Raw genomic sequence first — 16,282 nt, 5'->3', positions numbered from 1 at the left:
CTAATGCAAGTTCAAAGCTGCGTTTTGTCTTTGACTTAAGAGGGAAAGAGCTGTTCTGAAAGGGCTACGGCATTGTATCCAGTAGCATGCCTAACATTCACAAGTTAGACCGGCCCTTTTGTTATTGATATTATTCTTTTCTTTTTTGGAGCGGTGATAGCCTACTAAAGTTTCAGCTTTCCTTTCGTGTAGACCGAGTTTGGGCCCACGAAAGCAAACAATTTTAATATCAATTTCTTCAAACGGTGAAGGAAAACATTGCAAAGAAACCTGCATGCCTGAGAGTTCTCCATACTGTTTTTAACCGCGTGTGAAGTCTACCAATCCGCTCTTAGCCTAAACCCATCTCAATCTGAGAAGAGACCCTTGCCCTGTAATGGGTTAATGACGATGATGATTCTTTTTAAAATTAAACTTCTTCGGCGGTTCGATATTTTATTAGAGATTAAATGAAATGAGAGTAGATAAGTAGCAAGAAAGTCAAACGTGGGCACATTTCGTTACATGAGCTAGAAGAAAGATATAAAGTGAAGCGAAAGCTCTTCATTGTATAAAAACAAATAACGATGCGTGCGACACGACACTATTATGTTTCTAGTAGACTTTAGAATTATTTGAAGCTCACTGCCCGTTAATTGGTGATTTATTAAATGTAAAACTTTCCTTGACAAGTTGAACCGGTTTCGGAAACAGTGAGAATGTAATCAAAAGGTAAGGATTCCTTGTTGATAAGTTTGAGTTTTGTCCTCAACTTATACTCTTGGGATCACTGATCATTCTGTCCTACCCGATGACTTGCGTTCAATACTAAATAGTGTCGGCCGTGTTAAAGAGACACAAAAGCAATAAAATACGATTACTTAATGAGAGTCGCTAACTTCACGCTGTTGATGAACAACGGCTAATTCTGAGAGGTGATGAGATTTCAGTTTTTGAGATCTATACTAAAGTCGATACATTTCTTAGTCTGAAATATTTATATTTTATTTGATTCAAATTTAAGACGCCACATTGAATCGAGCCCTAAGTTTGATATAGGCTATATTACGATATAACTTTTTTAATTTTCATCACTAAGGGGTTAAATAGGGGCCGACCGAGTATGTGAAAGACCGTATTTTTTTTAGTTATATCGATGTACGTACTGATATTCTAATGAGGAAATATTTTTTTTATTGTTTGCTTTTTGCTTGTTAGGTTGCAGAGTAAAATACTTGTTTAAGGATTTATAAAAGTTTTATCCACAAAGGTATAAATAGGGAATAAAATCAGGAGATATCAGCCTTACAAAAAAAAAAAAAATTTGCCTTTTATGGTAGTAGGTTTTCGTGGTAGTTTTAAATTCGCGGCTACTAAATGTTGGAACGACCTACCTCCGCCATTAAGAGATATTAGCATGTCTAAACTCTCTTTTAAAAAGAAATTAAGAGAATATCTTTTCCAACAACAAAATATTTGAAAAAGGGTGCCTAAGTGTGTTTATTATTTTTATTTTTTATTATTATTATTTTTTATTTTTTTTATCGGTTCGATCGTAACAAAATATTATATATGTATACAAATCTTTTATATTATTTTTTATTTATTATTACACTTCTTATTTTTTAATTTTATATTACTTTTAAATTGTATTATTGTACCCATAGTTTTTAAGCGTCGCTCTGACAGTGCCTACCGTCCAAACGTCACGTCTGGCTTCACGGAAGATCAGCGCTGTGTCTTAACAGGCACTGCAAACATGCTGAGTGAAGACCATTTTGGGATCACACCGTTCCTATAATAATTGTTGTGTAGACTATTAAGTTGTATTTTAATTCTAGTGTGTGTATATCCAAATAAAGTTTTTCTTTCTTTCTTTCTTAATGTAGTATTTTTTTCACCTAAATTACGTAGAAGGAAAAATTCTCATTGTCACTTTTCTAAGCTAGCCAGTGCCAGACCATTTTGTCATTTAAAGAATATCCCTCGCCCATGAGAGAGGAGGCCTAAATTAGATTGGTGCTGATGGGCCAGTGCGCAATTTGTCAGATTACGTTGTCGCAAATTGTTCACACCAATATTCATCATATCTACGTATCTCTCTTATGGGAACAGGCGTTGCTGATAAAATAGAATATCGCGTTAATAAAATTTTCGTATTTTATTTTTCGTAAATAGGAAAATAGGAAAGTATCTAGTAGTTTTCCACATTTATCTTACCACCGACATAATATGTTGTAGAAAATATTTATTTCTTGCTTTTTAGTTGTTTTACAAAGTCGGTTTTTTGTCAAATTGTTTTTTTCATGCTTTGTAAATTGATTTGCAATAATTATATCTGAGTTATAATAGCCAAATGTGTATTTTCCAAAATCTTTTACTAAATATTGCTTTTCACACATTAAAAGTTGAGGAGTTCCCGGCACTTCACCATCAGCTCCTTTATTGTGACGAGCATAAATTGCTCCTGTACCCCGGTACTTACCTGTACCCTATATACCATAATTAAAGTAAAGCCGTGTAATACTTATTTTTTATATGGTTCCGGCATCCGTGGTCCTCATCATCATTTTCACTTGACCAAATGTTGCTTTTCGACAGAAAATATTTAATATATTAAATAAAGTATATTCTTTTATCTATTTCTTTAGTATTTATCGTATAATTATTATAAATATGAACATTTTTTTTCTTAATATATGTAATATTTTTATTGTTCCTTTTATTCATTATTTATTTGGTTTGCTTAAGAGATACAGTAGTTTTTTGATTTATTAATGTATGATAATTTAAAAGACCCTAACTGGCGCCCGTAGTTTAGGTGCTTACATCACGTTGCTCTGTCTAGAAGGCTCCTGTAGAACTTATCTTACTCTTTTCTATTAGGGACGCTTTAAACGCTTACAATATGGTTGTAATTTTGTTTTATGATCGCAATTTATTGCACCGATGTGCACCATACCCATGCGGCGTATTGACGCGTAATTGAAAAGGGTGTGGACTTATGGCGGTACATTATTTATAAAATATACGAACTGCGGCGTTTTCCATTAGCCCAACTACTTATAAAAAATATCAACTTTAATCTTACATAGCTGCCCCCAATTTTAATTTTAATTTCTTTTAATCTCTTTCAATTTTGTTTTTTATGTAACAAACACGAATCAAATACCTACAAGACATTCTTAGTCTATATAAATTTATTAAAATTTGGCCACGTTTTCTTTTACATTTCTAAATAATAATAAATTCAAGCTTGAAGTTTTAGATTCGGTGGATCGTCGTGCCAGGAGAATTATAGGCGACAATTCGTTAACACAATCGAAACTACATAGTCTCCAGCACCGACGCAATGTTGCCTGTTTATCGGTTTTTACGGGATATACTTCGGTGAGTGTGCTCAGGAATTTCACAATTTTGTTCCTCCTTCGCCGTTCTACCACAGAACAGCGAGACACCGTGAGCGGTGGCATCCTTATGCACGAAACGTTTTTTATCCACGTTTCTGTTACGTGCCGCTAAGATGTGGAACGCCCTCCCGGCAACTGTGTTTCCTGCCACGTATAATTTGAGTGCCTTCAAGGCTAGAGTGAATAGGCTTTTTCTGGGCAAGCGTGCTCCAACCTAGACCTCATCATTGCTTTCTAACGGGCATGATTGTCGTCAAACGCTGGCCTATAGTTAATTAAAAAAAAAAGAAACACACTTATGACTGGCCCCAAAGTAAGCATAGCTTGTGTTATGGGTACTTAGGTGACGGATGATATTTTTATGAACAATATACATAAGTCCTCATAGTATACCGATAAACACCCAGTCACAGAAAATCATTCATGTTCATCACACAGACATTGCCCATTTATGGGAATCGAACCCACGGCCTTGGACTCAGAAAGCAGGGTCGCTGCCCACTGGGCCAATCAGCCGGTTAATTTCAAGTTTTTTTAAATTGTTTTTCATTGCGACTAGGTATATATGACTACATATAATATAATTGCCGGAATTTGTCTGTTTGTTACCTACGTTAGTCTCAACCACTGCACCAATTTTGATGAAATTTTACAAATGTAGCTGGCAAACTGGGAATGGAAATAGTAACTTTCTTTCTCGGAAAAGCTCTAAGGTGTCATTCCCGGGAGATTTAAAATAAATAACTTTACATAGAGAAAGCTTGCATAGTTGAAACAGTTAGATGATAATTTGTTTCCAGGATCATAAGCACTTCCTGTGGGATTAAAAAAAAATTAAAAGTGGACGGCGTGTAAAACTTGTTATTAATATAGCATTGTTTGAAGATAATTATGCCTCATCTTATGAGTTTAATTCAATGAATGTCACCCCTAGGAATAGGAATGTCTTTATTTAAACAAAGCATATTTTAGATTTGATCAATATTGAAATGGTCTCGCCCCGACACCATAATGAACAGCTTGTACGTCTTACAGACATGCCGACTTGCACGCCCAACCGAAGAAGGCAGCTATCTTTTCTCAGATCAAGTGTAAATCGAAAACTCTGGTTGAGAGTCAAGTTATTTCAAATACTAAAACATTATACTAATACTAGTTACTGGTTATGCCAAGCTGCAGAGGTTTAAGTTGGCGCAAATGCTTAAAATGAGCAGAAAAAAAATCGTGCAAAACTTAACAACAATTCATTTCAATATAGCGATGATATTATTAGTGCATAACTTTAAGAAATACAACTTATTTTACCTTTCCGTCTTTATTATATTACTTATCTATAAAAGTATTTTTTATAATTTAATATTGCTTTAACTAGTATTATCTAGTTTTAATGAAGTATAATGTTATAGGTTGTGCGAATCATTTTTCTACGCTACAATAAAGAAAGCCTTTCCGAGCTTGTGTAATAAAAAGTATACTTTTAACTTCAAATGTACACAATTAGGGACTGTTTCTACGTAACTACGCTCTTTTAAATTACACACTATAAAAGCTATCCCTTGTTAAAGAACTCCATTCGAAATATGGATATATTTGGAAGTGTATTTCATTTACAAAGTAGGTACGCTAGACAAGTTGACAATATTGGTCACAACAACTCAGATACGGCAAGCTGAGCTGTTGCCGGAATTACGTAGGCTTTCATACCGTCGGTTTCTAAATTTCTGAATTGCAGCTCTTTCCAATATTGTCAACTCCGCTAGCGTACTTTGTAGATGAAATCCACTTCCAAAGTTTCATATTTCGAATGGAGTTATTAAACAAGAGATAGCTTTAATTCTGTTTTGTATGCTTCGAGAAGGTTCTTCGTTCGAGAAGGTTTTTTTTTTAACTTGTGTAATAAAAATGGTCTTGGGTATTGAACGAGTAGCGTAGAAAAATTATTCGCATAACCTATAATATAAATAGATATTTACTAATATATATATACTAAAAATACTCGCCAGTTAAGCATTTTAAATGATAAGACGTTTAATTTGTTATCAAATTCGACAAATTTTTACGATTTTATTTATTTTGCGGTTGTGGTCTATGTATACTGAATGTGTCATATAACCATTAATTATCATATAATATAAGGATCCCTAAGATAAAGAAAACATCATCGTAATCACCAGTGCGTCGTCCAACGTCCATCGAGGACTACGTGTCCCGCTCATTGCCAATTATATATTTGACAGCCGGTTGGCGCAGTGGGCAGCGACCTTGCTTTCTGCGTCCAACGCGGTGGGTTCGAATCCCACAACTGGAAAAATGTTTGTGTGATGAACATGAATGTTTTTCAGTGTCTAGGTTTTTATGTGTATATTATAAGTATTTATGTGTATTATATTCATAAAAATATTCTTCAGTCATCTTAGTTCCCATAACACAAGCTACGCTTACTTTGGGGCTAGATGGCGCTGTGTGTATTGTCGTAGTATATTTATTTATTTATAGTTAATTATAGCTATGTCTGGTTCTTCTACAAATATCTTAATTTAGCTTCTTCTTATCACGATGAGATTACCTAGAATAAGTCGCTGAGTGACTATGCGCCTTCTCATGAAGCACTCAATTAGCGACCACGTTTCGTTTTATCACTGGCAACACGCATTGTTTGAAGAATTTAGGTCTTAGAAAGTGAGGGATTTCAATCCATTTATAATTTGCTTGAATATGGTACATGCAACATGTTTACATTGGTGTGAATTAATTTTTATGAGTGTCACATATCCTGCCAAGATTAGCGTGCAACAATTTTTCTTTAATCATTTTATCAATTTTCCAAATTTAAATTAAATAAAAGTTAAAACACAAAAAAGGAAATCCCGAAGGTCAAAATCAAAGCTTCCCAAACGCTAACAATAACTCTTTAGCTAAAGTAAAGAAGGCGAAGAGTTATTTTTACAGTAGTAGTAGAGCTTTTCGTGACCGAGCAAATCCGGGGAAGTATGCTTCCATGTTTGTTTGTGCCGCCAAGCAGCATTATTGCAATACAGTGTCTCGGTTTGAAGGGCTTGGTTGCCGGTGTAATTACAGGCTCATTAGGCTGAACAACTATGCCTTAGGTAGGAAGGCACGTTGCGGGACGTGTTCCTTGCCTGCCTTGCGAATGGTTTTCCACTTACCATCAGATGGACTATCCGCCTGGTTCGTCAATTATCACTATAAAAAGCCACTTCAATATTGTTGATGTGCTCACGAAATGATGATTTCAGCTACGTCCACACAAAACACATACAGCCGACTTGCTGGCACATCTGTAGATGCGAGGAAAATTATATCTTCAGTTTTCTTTACGAATTACTTCGCAACGACGATGTCGACGATAAATTTAATTTGCTATAACAATAAGGACCCTTTATTTGTTTCATCTCGATTGCTCTTGATTGTGTGTGTGGGATATATTGACTATGTTCGAATGTTCTACCGTACAGTTGTCAAACAAAGTTTAGATAAACGGATTATGGGTTTACAAGCTTGCTCTTTTATGAACCTCTACTGAGATCTCCACTGGGATTACGGAACCAACACTATCTAAACATCTGTATCCCATAATTAAATTGGCGGGTCTGTCAGTGATTTTCAAATATCTACCCTGAAACCCATATAATTTGAACTAATTTAAACAACACACGAAACCAATATCTATATATATATTTATATTAAAACTATAACTAATTCTGTACATTGAAATTTTTAGATTTTTTTGGAAGGCACTCATAACCTATACTGTATTTTTTTCATTCGTGTCTGTCTGTCTGGCTATCTGTATCTGGACCGCGCATAACGCTGAAACTACTTAATTAATTCAAATGGAACTTTGCACGATTTGAGTTCATACTTCGATGTAGGTGGGACATAGGATACCTTTTATCCCGAAATACAGCTCAGTTACTTTGGGAGAGGGGATGAAAGTGTTTGACGATTTAACACTATAAACTCCGTCAAATGTTAACCGGTTTAAATATTTTTTGGTATTGGATAGGTAATACTATCAGTTTAGTTTTTCCGAAATTTCGCGTAGATCTGATGAATATGATTGGAGATTGAGGACAGAACACTCAGAGCCAGCAGCTAATTTTCTCTTAAGGCTTATCGATACTGAATAGATAAAGTGTTGCAACATCTATGAAGACTTCAGTACTAGGACAGCTACGACTAAAGAATTCCAAGTATTTTAAATAAGGCAAAACGGGAGTAGGTCCTGAGGGACGGGCATTTGCGATTGGCAATGTTTTGACTGAAGGTTACAATTGTGGGTAACCTAAAGCTTCAAGAGCAACAACACATAGGTACATTATTCGCTTACACCTTTTACATTTGTTTACATATGTTGCAATACTATCTGTACTTAATATCATAGTTTTTTTTTATTTGGCACTTCAAGTACGATTGAAAAACTTTACGTTTGGTATCTGATTTATTGAGGTCGGTGTGGACTGTGTAGCAATACGCTGCATTCCGGAATTAACGCGGGCGAAGCCGCAGGGCAGATCTAGTATATGATAAGATATAATATTTGTTAATATTATTTTAATTTAGAGTTGTTATATACGTACCGTGATTTCCATTTTGTAGGTTAACTAAAGCAAACTAAAAATAACATTTTAGTAGGAATAAACTAATCCAAATTCAAAAAAGAAATTAATTGAATTGATTTGACTGTTGCCATTTCTAGTAAATAAAAATGCCCCTTTCTTGTCCGCAGGTCTGCCGAACGACTTATCAGTGTACTGGCACCAGTACCCCTACAGCCTCGGGGTGGTGTTCTGCAAACTGCGCGCGCTCATCTCAGAAGCGTTAGTATCCTACATATTGTACCTAACCATGACCAAGGCTATTCTTACGAGATATAACCACGGTTGATATCTCTACTGGTGACAGAGGAGCTGGCTCATTTTTTGTATAAGGGATCAGCCTGGCTGTTCAACGCGCGGGTGCAGCCAGCATTCTTGGCACCATTCCACGAGCGCATGGCGACACAGGAATAAGTTTGGTTATAAGTTTTACGAGTATTTTTTACTAGCCCAGTAGGTAGGACTTCCACTTCACTTACGTGGGGCCAAGTCCGAGTTCAAGTCGAACTTTTAAAAGTTATGTGCGGTTTAATCAAGCAAAATATCACTTGCTTCAACGGTGAAGGAAAACAACGTAAGGAAACCTGCATGCCTAAGAGTTCTCCATAATTTTCTCAAAGGTGTGCGAAGTCCACCAATCCGCACTGGGTCAGCGTGGTGGACTACAGCCTTAAGCCCTTCTCATTGTGAAAGGAGACTCGTGTCCTGTTGTGGGCTGGTAATGGGTTGATATGATAAAGAAATAATTACATATTACATCATCATCATCATCCTAATTACCGTCGACGGCCGATTGACGCAGTAGGCAGCGACCTGCTTTCAGAGTCCAAGGCCGTGGGTGCGATTCCCACAACTGGAAAATGTTTATGCGGTGAACATGTATGGTTTTTCAGTGTATATATTATAAGTATTTATGTAAATCATTTATAAAAATATCATCTAAGTATCCATAACATGAGCTATGCTAACTGTGGGCCTAGATTACGAAGTGTGTACTGTCATAGTTTACCTATTTATTTATTTGGTATACTAACATCTCACTCGTTGGCGCAGGCCTACCACGCTTCAATTTTGGCTGACGAACTTTAACGTTATTAGCGATACGACTCAATACATTATAAAACATAAACCCAATTAAAGAAGTTAAAAAAAACACCTCCAAGGTCGAGTAATCGTCGTGGGCTAAGAGTGCCAACTAAAATGTATAGACTTTGTAGTCTATAAAAGTAAACCTAAAATTCACTGTTGGAGTAAAGGCCTCTTCCAAAGGAAGGGTTTGCCTGAAATCACCACGCTGGGCAGACGGGTGGTGGTGGTGGTGGCAGTAGATGGTAGTAGAAGCACAGAGGATGCTGCGGCCCGTCCTCCTTCATAGAACCTTAATATGCAGATTAGAAACTCTACATAGTAGAATTTACCAATACCTAACGGCTAGGTGTACATAAAAATATTTTTGACAAAAAAAGAACCGACTTGTACAGGTAAAACTAGGACCTACCTCATAAAAAGTAAAATGTAGAAATGGTAGTAGGTGGTATGGTGGTAGGGTGGTAACTAGCCACGGCCGAAGCCTCCCACCAGACTGGACTAGAGAAAATTCAGAAGTTATAAATTTCCAAATTGCTTCTGCCAGGCCGGGCCGGGACCAACTACTTAAAAACACAGCTTTAAAGCTTTGAAGACATTGTCAATTGCCCACAGTATTGTTCTCGTTGCTGCAGCTTGATCTTCTTTTGGTGGCACGTATTGCTAAGCCATTATCTATTTTGACCATCCGCAAAGGAAGTCGTAGTTGCCAATATTAATGTTTTGTAGACCACAATAACAATTTTTTTCGCTCGTACGTTCTCCGAGCTAAACATAATGTAGAAACATTTAAAGTGCTTTATTTATCGTAACGTTAATTTTCCGTAAACCTTTCACGAAATTACGTTTTCCTTTACGCAGGTTACATAATCAAAGTGAATCCCATACGAACGTTTCTTTATGTAGCCATTAGCTACGCGTTTTAACCGAAAAGTTTCTAAGCGAAAAATGCTGATACAACTTTTTATGTGAGGATCACAATTTATAAACGTGCTCACTCATAAAAGATTGCGCGTAACGGAAATGTTGTAAAATCGCCATTTTCTTGAACAACGAACCGATCTGTGAGGGAGACTTTAATCTTTATAATATTATAAATGCGAAAATGGGTCTATTGGTTTATCCTAGCGGAATAATGGATTAATGTGATTTTTTGCATAGAGATCGTTACTGGGCCGTAGAGTGACATAGGCTACTTTCAAAATTACCGAGAAAATACAGTTTCTGGGATTCATGGGAATTCATGCCTTTTTGTTGTTCTCTTTTCTAACCTCTTCATGAAAATTATTTTGAATGTTGATATTAACGTATTTTTATCGTGGAAAGCTTTTATTACCATAAAGCGTGTCCGTCTTTAAGCAGGGGTAAAAAGTATTATAATTATTATTGAATCGCCTTTACGCTCTAATTTAAATCATCCTTATTAGTCCTTCACTGCAAACTCTTCTGGTGGCAAGTGATGATGCAGTCTAACATAGTAACTTGCGAACCAGCTAGGGTTACGGCAGTTACATTAAACTGGTAAACCTTTATCGGATTTCTGATAAAAACGGATATAAAAAATAAATTTTCATAATTTAAACTTTTGATTAATAGTACGAAGTTTTCTTTATTTTTTACGGAATATCCTATATCTTGTGCACTTAACCAGTTATTCCTTTTCACTGTTCAATCCCGAAACTCGCCTACGACGTCATTCTGGTGTCTGAAATGTTTTCATGGCGGTATGCAGAACACGCAAATCTTTCACTTGATTTGAGTCGGCAATCATTTGGGTGAACATTAATTTTACTCCAAAATCAGGAGATTTCTTTTTTTATACGAAGTTGGGAGAAAAATATTCTAAAGAGAAGCGACAAAACTTCGGGATAGTTTAATGTTTAATGTTGCGAAGTCAACAGAATCTAACGGTAAAATTCCTTATTGTCACATTAGTTTTGAATAAAATAAGTGCAAAGTCTCAGTATTAGCTGTAAAATTGAAGCGTTTGTTTTTAGCCCAGATTAATATAATATCCTCAAAATTTAGGCTTAAGTATAAATGAACAAAGAAAATTAAAATAAACAATATCTGCCATCTTTATTAAATTCATTGAAACAAGATTTTAATTTGAATATTTTAGTTTGGTTTTAATAATCTTAGTTGACGCAGTCTGGTTTCTTGTTTTTCGTAAATATTCTTTTTATGTTGTTTTTTTTTATTTTAATGTACCCAGTGTCACTTTTACGACTAATAGGAATCTTTTGACACCAATGACATAAAATACGCCAAATCCTAGGCTCTAGGGCGTGCCAAAGAAAAAATCAGAAGTGAGCGAAAAAGAGAAATGAACATGAGCCTTAACCAATCATTAAATTAAAAAATCTACTTTCTTTCATATCTTATATCTTATATCTTAACTTATTTATACAGGCAATTAATTACATCTCTTAGATCTTATGCACGGTTTCGTTGTTAAAGGATTTAATATTCTATTTGCCAACTAAGAATCTAAAGCTACTAACTTCTAACTAAAAGTAAAAATTCTATTTTTCATACCACTCGCCTGACATTGCCCTATAAAAAGACCCGTAATCTAATTAAGTTAAAGTACGTATATTCGTAAGGCTCTCATCACATCTCATCTCATCTCAATAGCCTGTTACTGTCCACTGCTGGACTAAAGCAGTCTTCCTATTTTCATGCGCTATTAGTTTGTAATGTCGTACTTTTTTCTAATCCATTACCCCTCTGGGTTGTAATGTTACTTAAAACATTGATTTAATATGTTAGTAGTTTTTGTAAGTTCCCTGATTTTAAATAAGAAACATGCCGCATCCGAAAATTTTGTTTATTCTAGTGTTGCTGTCCCTTTTCGATGAAACTTCATATCAGCCAGCCCCGTTGTTACTAGCCTTAATTTTATTGTCGTCGGTGGTGAAAGATAGCGTTTTCAATGCAAGGGTAATGCGGTTTCTCTTGGGCGCCCTTATACCCTCTATATGCTCGTACATAGCACTACCCTCATTATGAACAATCAAATATTAATTACCAACCCTAATCATTTATAGTTTTGTCTGTTAACACCACATCTGGTAACTGTTTTTGAATCATTACAAAACGCGAATGCATATGGCCTTAAAACTAGAAGTTTCAAGTTGTAGTGACATAAATACTGAAATACATTAATTTAACGGAAATAAAATTCAATTTCCTTTTCAACTTTGTTTGAAATCTCGAAGATGTTCCTCAATAATTTCGTAGTTATCATAAGCTTATAAAGAGAATATATAGATTTTTCAAAATGATCTTTATGACTTTGTGGTTATTTTTTTTCTAAACAGGTCTTCATGTATTGCCATTATTACCAAAACCACCGGTTTAACTCAAAAAAATAAGTAAGTTAACACGGTTGCACGCGCGTATCGCTACGTATCCGAACGCCAATGAGACGATGTGGCTAAAAGAAGACATTTCTACGATTTACTGTCGGTGTTCCAGCAACCTGACGGCTGACTTCACAATAGTTTTTTTGCAAACTGCAAGACAATTTGGGATTGTCAACAAGTCGTACAGCCCGCTTTTGTAACCGATCAATTTATTTGTATTTTTTTAATTTACTTTTTAAAATCATTTGCATAATATGTCCTACTTATTCTTTTCTTTTGTTGTACCCTTCCCTCTCTATTTCTCTCACCGCCTAGGGTCACTGGTAGAGATCTCTTAAAGGGATATCTCTCTAAGTGTTTCCTGGTCCACATGTTTTCTTGTGTATAATTATTTACATAACGCAGTGGGCAGCGTTTCTGAGTGGCAGTGGGTTCGATTCCAGTGCGATGGACATGTTTTTTAGTGGCTGGGTGTTAATATGTATATTATTCATAAAAATATTCATCAGTCATACCATACATAGTAGTACCCATACACAATGTGAATTATATCGTAGTATATTTATTTAATTTTGGTACAAAATAAGTAAATTATTAAATACATCATTATATAAGTAAATATTTGCATATAGTATTGTCGATTTAATTTGATTGAAATTATTCATCAGGCTGTAGGTACAATTGAGATGGTAAACATCGTAAACATACATTTGAGTCGTCAACCAGTCTACCATCGGTGTATATGTATTCATTTAATGAGAAATTGAAGATTTTGACAGAATCATTGGTGTAATGATTACCAAGTACGATAACGGATCATGAGGCCCTGGGTTCGATTCCCAGGTCAGGCAAATAATAGGTACTGAGTTTTTCTGTCAGAAGAGCTTAAGTGTCTGCCCAGAGTTTAGAGATTGGCAATTTCTGACTCTTCGCCTTTTAAAACATGTTTACAAAGCTGTGGGTCACGAGAATTACAACTAACAGGTGATATTAATTGTTAAAGCCCATCGACCCACATGTTAGCAGCGTAGTGGGTGTACGCTCTAAAACTCTCCCTCCCATATGAAGTGAAGTTTGATAGACGTTATTAGGCAATTCGATTATATATTATTCCTTTTTTTTTAATCTAGCGACGTATACGTTTTTTAATTTTTTATCGGTTTAGCTATAGATTCGATTCAATATAATTTTTTTAAACAAAATTGGGTTTTTAAATATATACACAGGGTATAGTCGAATAGATTGCTATACTTACAACGAAATTTGTTTTTTTTTAATTTCTACTAATTCTACTAGTCATTCAGCCACACATAAGACTCGCTCATTCATTAAAACCAACAAATACTGAGTAAAACTGAGTAGTACTACCTACTTATTCAAGCACCTACTTTTTGAAAAAAAGCTAATACAGCACATTCACCACATTATACATAAGTATAATGTAAGTAAATAAGTAAATATGGTGAGTCCGCCATAGCAGTGATCACGATCTCAGTCGTGAGGGACCGACTAAAGAGAGGGAGATCCTTATGTATAACCATACATAAGGATAATATGGTGAATATAAAAATCAAGATATGCAAAATACAGCCCTAGTTGGTGACCCTACTCAGCTATTTCTTGCGATCAATCCTTCAGGCGATGCATGAAACGAATGGGTTCCACGCGAATCTTCTTACACTTGAAAAGAATTGTATACCTACTTACATATCTGTATAGATGCCATTCAATGCCTACGCTTTATTGTGAATCTGGGTGGTTTGATTACAGATTATATTGTAAAAATGATAAACTTATAACGTTAGTATTTGTATAGAGATATAAGGAGTATGTAGGAGCTCGACTTTACTTTCAGGAGCCGAGTTCGAATCCCAACACGCACCTCTAACGTTTCTAAGTTATGTGCGTTTTAAGTTATTAAAAATATCATGCTTCGACGGTGAAGGAAAACAACGTAAGAAAACCGGTATGTCTGTGGGTTCTACATAATGTTCTCAGAGGTTTGTGGAATCCACAGGGGCAATTTGGGAATTTATAATTTATGAATTTTCTCAGGTCTGGTGGGAGGAGACAAAGACGCACCGCTAAGCGATTTAGTGTTTCCGTGCGATTTCACGTAGCCACCAATCAGATGAAAACCGTACTCTCTAACTGGTTAACCCGCTACCATATTAGATTGCATCATCATTTAAAACCAGGTGAGATTGCAGTCAAGGGCTAACTTGTAGTGGAATAAAAAAAAACTAAGGCTGGAATCGAACCAAGACATAATTATAACGTGGCCTATCAGGCATGTTACCTTGACGTGTGCACTGTCCAACGGCCCGATGTATCTCCATGACCATATGACCAAGGACGCATGAAAGGCAAGAGCACTCACTGAGTTACTGAGTCGTGAAGTCACGCTGTTTCATCATACAGTTTCACAGCTCAATGAGAATTGATTAACTCCCGTGAACAAAGGGCGTACTCCGCCGTAATCTTCTGAATTACTCATACATAAAGATTTGAATCGCACACATAATGCATCTTATACGGATCTCAGCATGATGTAACACGTATTTGCCTTTAAATATTTATTTTGTATATACTATATGGAAAATGCAGTACTGAAGGCGATGCTGAAATTGAGATATGCAATTTTACGAGACAAAGCGACTTTTGGAGTTTACTCCTTAAGAATCGATTTTCATATATAAGGCGCCCGTTATGAGAAAAATGTGAGGAGTAAAATCTACTGATGAATGACCTCGTTACGTTTTCGCTTTGCGACGTTGCATGCCCGGCAACCGTGGTGCGCAAACATGCAACGTCGCTTTCGTTTAATTAACTTATTTTTCCTATTTAAGTTACTAAGGAAACCGAATAATATCTAGATAAAGAAACAAACACATAAATGTATAGGACAGAATGAGATAGAAAACATTATACATTTTTTTACCTATTCTAGTTACCATGGAAACTAAATAAGAAACATTACATTTATCCTAATAGTTCAGATACTCTACATCCACCTCAATCTCTCGTAGGGTACTTTTAAGAAGTTACACTTCCGCCGTGTGTGAATAAATTGCACAGGGTTTTTAATTTACCCTTTCATATGGTATTAATCTTTATTCAGTTAAATAAACTCTATTTGTGTATGTTTCGACAATCATACTTAAGGAGTAAACTTCAGTCGTGCGTCGGAGCTGACACACACTTTTTTTTTATGTTTATAGAAGAGCGCTTGTCTTCAAACACAACTGCTGGTAAGTGATGATGCAGTCCAAGCGGGGGCGCGTTTGCCTAGAAGATGCCTATTCACTCTTGATTTAAAGGTACTCATATTGAAGGATTTGACACTTACTACTAGTGGTTCGTCCCGATTTCGTCCCAACATAACACCTACGCGCATCTATCGCATTTATTTTTACGCACTTGTTTAATACTTCCTGGACAAGATCTCTATGTGAGCGATAAGGCCGCCAAATTACACTACGTACCTACATACTTGACTACTATTGTATTTGCATCGTTTTTATCTGTGGTACACAGTTAACTAACAAAACGCATAATCGAAAAGTTAGGTGTGCGTGCGGGGGATCTAGCTCGGGTCGAAGACGTGTGAAATCTACCCACCCGCACTTGACCAGCGTGGACTACGGCCTAAACCATACTCATTGTGACAGGAGACCCCGTACCGTGTATGAACGATTATATAAAATCGTGTCCGTTCGTTAACACGGAACTAAAATTTTGGCAATCCATTTTTTAACCCCTTAGGGCTGTTTTTAGATAACATAACAAAGTTTTACAAAATTATGGCGATTTTAATGTT

General features: G+C 35.8%; 1 protein-coding gene across 1 annotated transcript in view; it reads left to right on the top strand.

Moving 5' to 3' along the window:
- LOC120625067 (neuropeptides capa receptor-like) overlaps positions 1-16,282 on the top strand; it is a 64,286-nt gene that overhangs the window by 3,079 nt on the left and 44,925 nt on the right. Inside the window, exon 2 of the mRNA XM_039891979.1 lies at positions 8,140-8,230. Within this exon, the coding sequence (XP_039747913.1) occupies positions 8,140-8,230 (91 nt within the window). The remainder of the gene's footprint in view (positions 1-8,139; positions 8,231-16,282) is intronic.

This window comes from Pararge aegeria, chromosome 7, assembly GCF_905163445.1.
Source record: "Pararge aegeria chromosome 7, ilParAegt1.1, whole genome shotgun sequence".
In the NCBI taxonomy this organism is placed as follows: Eukaryota; Metazoa; Arthropoda; class Insecta; order Lepidoptera; family Nymphalidae; genus Pararge; species Pararge aegeria.
Note: the sequence above shows the minus strand (reverse complement) of the source record. Positions and strands in the feature narration are given on the sequence as shown.